This window comes from Mandrillus leucophaeus, unplaced genomic scaffold (assembly GCF_000951045.1).
Source record: "Mandrillus leucophaeus isolate KB7577 unplaced genomic scaffold, Mleu.le_1.0 Scaffold53, whole genome shotgun sequence".
Classification (NCBI taxonomy): domain Eukaryota; kingdom Metazoa; phylum Chordata; class Mammalia; order Primates; family Cercopithecidae; genus Mandrillus; species Mandrillus leucophaeus.
In genome coordinates, this window is record NW_012105697.1 from 1,057,137 (window position 1) to 1,058,556 (window position 1,420).

Sequence of the window (1,420 nt, forward strand, 5' to 3'; positions counted from 1 at the left end):
TCCTCCCTCAGACCCAGGAGTCCAGGCCCCAGTCTTGTCTTCCCTCAGACCCAGGAGTCCAGGCCCCAGTCTTGTCCTCCCTCAGACCCACTGGTCAAGTCCTGGAAACCCAGGAATCTGGTTTCTGGCTTCCTCTGTCCACCACTCCTGGGTCTTTCTCTCCCAGCCCTGGAGACGGACATAGGACAGGAAAGACACTTGGACACACAGAGAGGTGGACATAACTTGCTTTACTTGAACCATCTGGGTGCTGACCAGGCCCTGGTGAGGAGACACCCCAGCCCCCAGTCAGCCACAGCGTGCCTGGGAACAAGGGGGCCAAAGTCAAGGGCTTGAGATTCAGGGTCAGATCCTAGACTGGGTTCAGAGCCTCAGAAGTGGAATTTGGAATTCTGAGAGAACAATCTAGAATTCTAGAAATAGAATCTCAGAAATAGAATTTGAAATTCTACCAACACTCCCAGGGTGGGGGTGGCGGGTACTGAGTGGGAATGATTAGAATAAAATTGGGGACTCTAGCAGCGGGCTTAGAATGGTATCAGCGGGTTCTCATCCTACAACCTGACTTTGGAAGTTGGAGATAAGGGGTATCTAGGGGTTGGGTCAGACTCCAGTTTTGGAGTCTGACTCACAGTTGGACAGAGCCAAAGCCCCTTGGGGCTGAGCCAGAACCTCTGAGAGTGAACCTGGAGACTCAGAGGGCAGCTGGCAGGGCTCCCAGTGTGGGGTCCCGCCCTGCAGAGGCTGGGTCAGGCCCTCAGGGGCTGGGCTGCTGGCTTCAAGAGGCTGGGCCAGGACGTCAAGGGATGGAGTTCCGGGTTCCACAGCTGGGTCAGTGCTGCCCAGAGCCGAGTCCTGGGACTTGCAGAAACGTGCGAAGGTCTCTGAGGGCCTGGCCCGGGTCTGTGGAGCAAATCCAGCTGCCTGAGCTCGCTCCCCGACCTGGGTGTTGAATCCCTGCAGCTGCTCCTGCCGCACGTCCACCAGGTACCTGCAGATGGGAAGCGCCATGTCAGGGACCCAGATTTTGATCCCCAGCCGGGATGTTCCCGGCCCTCCACCTCACTGGCTCACCGGGCTAATTCCACAATCAGGTTCCCTCCAGGTGCCACACAGGCCCCAAGCTCGGGGCTGAGAAGATGGACCATCCTGCAGAGAGGACAGAGGACAAGCTGAGATTCAGCTGAGGGAGGAGGGGGCTCTGGGAACCCAGACACTGAGGGAGGAGGGGCTGCAACACTGGAGTCTGGGTCCTGTGAAAGAAGGGAGCAGGAGGTCTGGACTCAGGGACCAGGGAGGAGGGGCTGGGTCTGGACTCCTGGGTCTGAGGGAGGAGGAAGCTGGGGTCTGGACTCCTGGGTCTGAGGGAGGAGGAAGCTGGGGTCTGGACTCCTGGGTCTGAGGGAGGAGGGGCTGGGGG

At 58.9% G+C, this 1,420-nt stretch overlaps 1 protein-coding gene across 1 annotated transcript in view; it reads right to left on the reverse strand.

Annotated features, from left to right (window-relative positions):
* Window positions 1–213: 213 nt before the first annotated feature.
* Window positions 214–1,420, reverse strand: part of DNAAF3 (dynein, axonemal, assembly factor 3) — a 23,129-nt gene continuing 21,922 nt past the window's right edge. Inside the window, 2 exon segments of the mRNA XM_011997016.1 lie at window positions 214–991; window positions 1,075–1,250. Of these exon segments, the coding sequence (XP_011852406.1) occupies window positions 604–991; window positions 1,075–1,250 (564 nt within the window). The 3' untranslated portion in view covers window positions 214–603.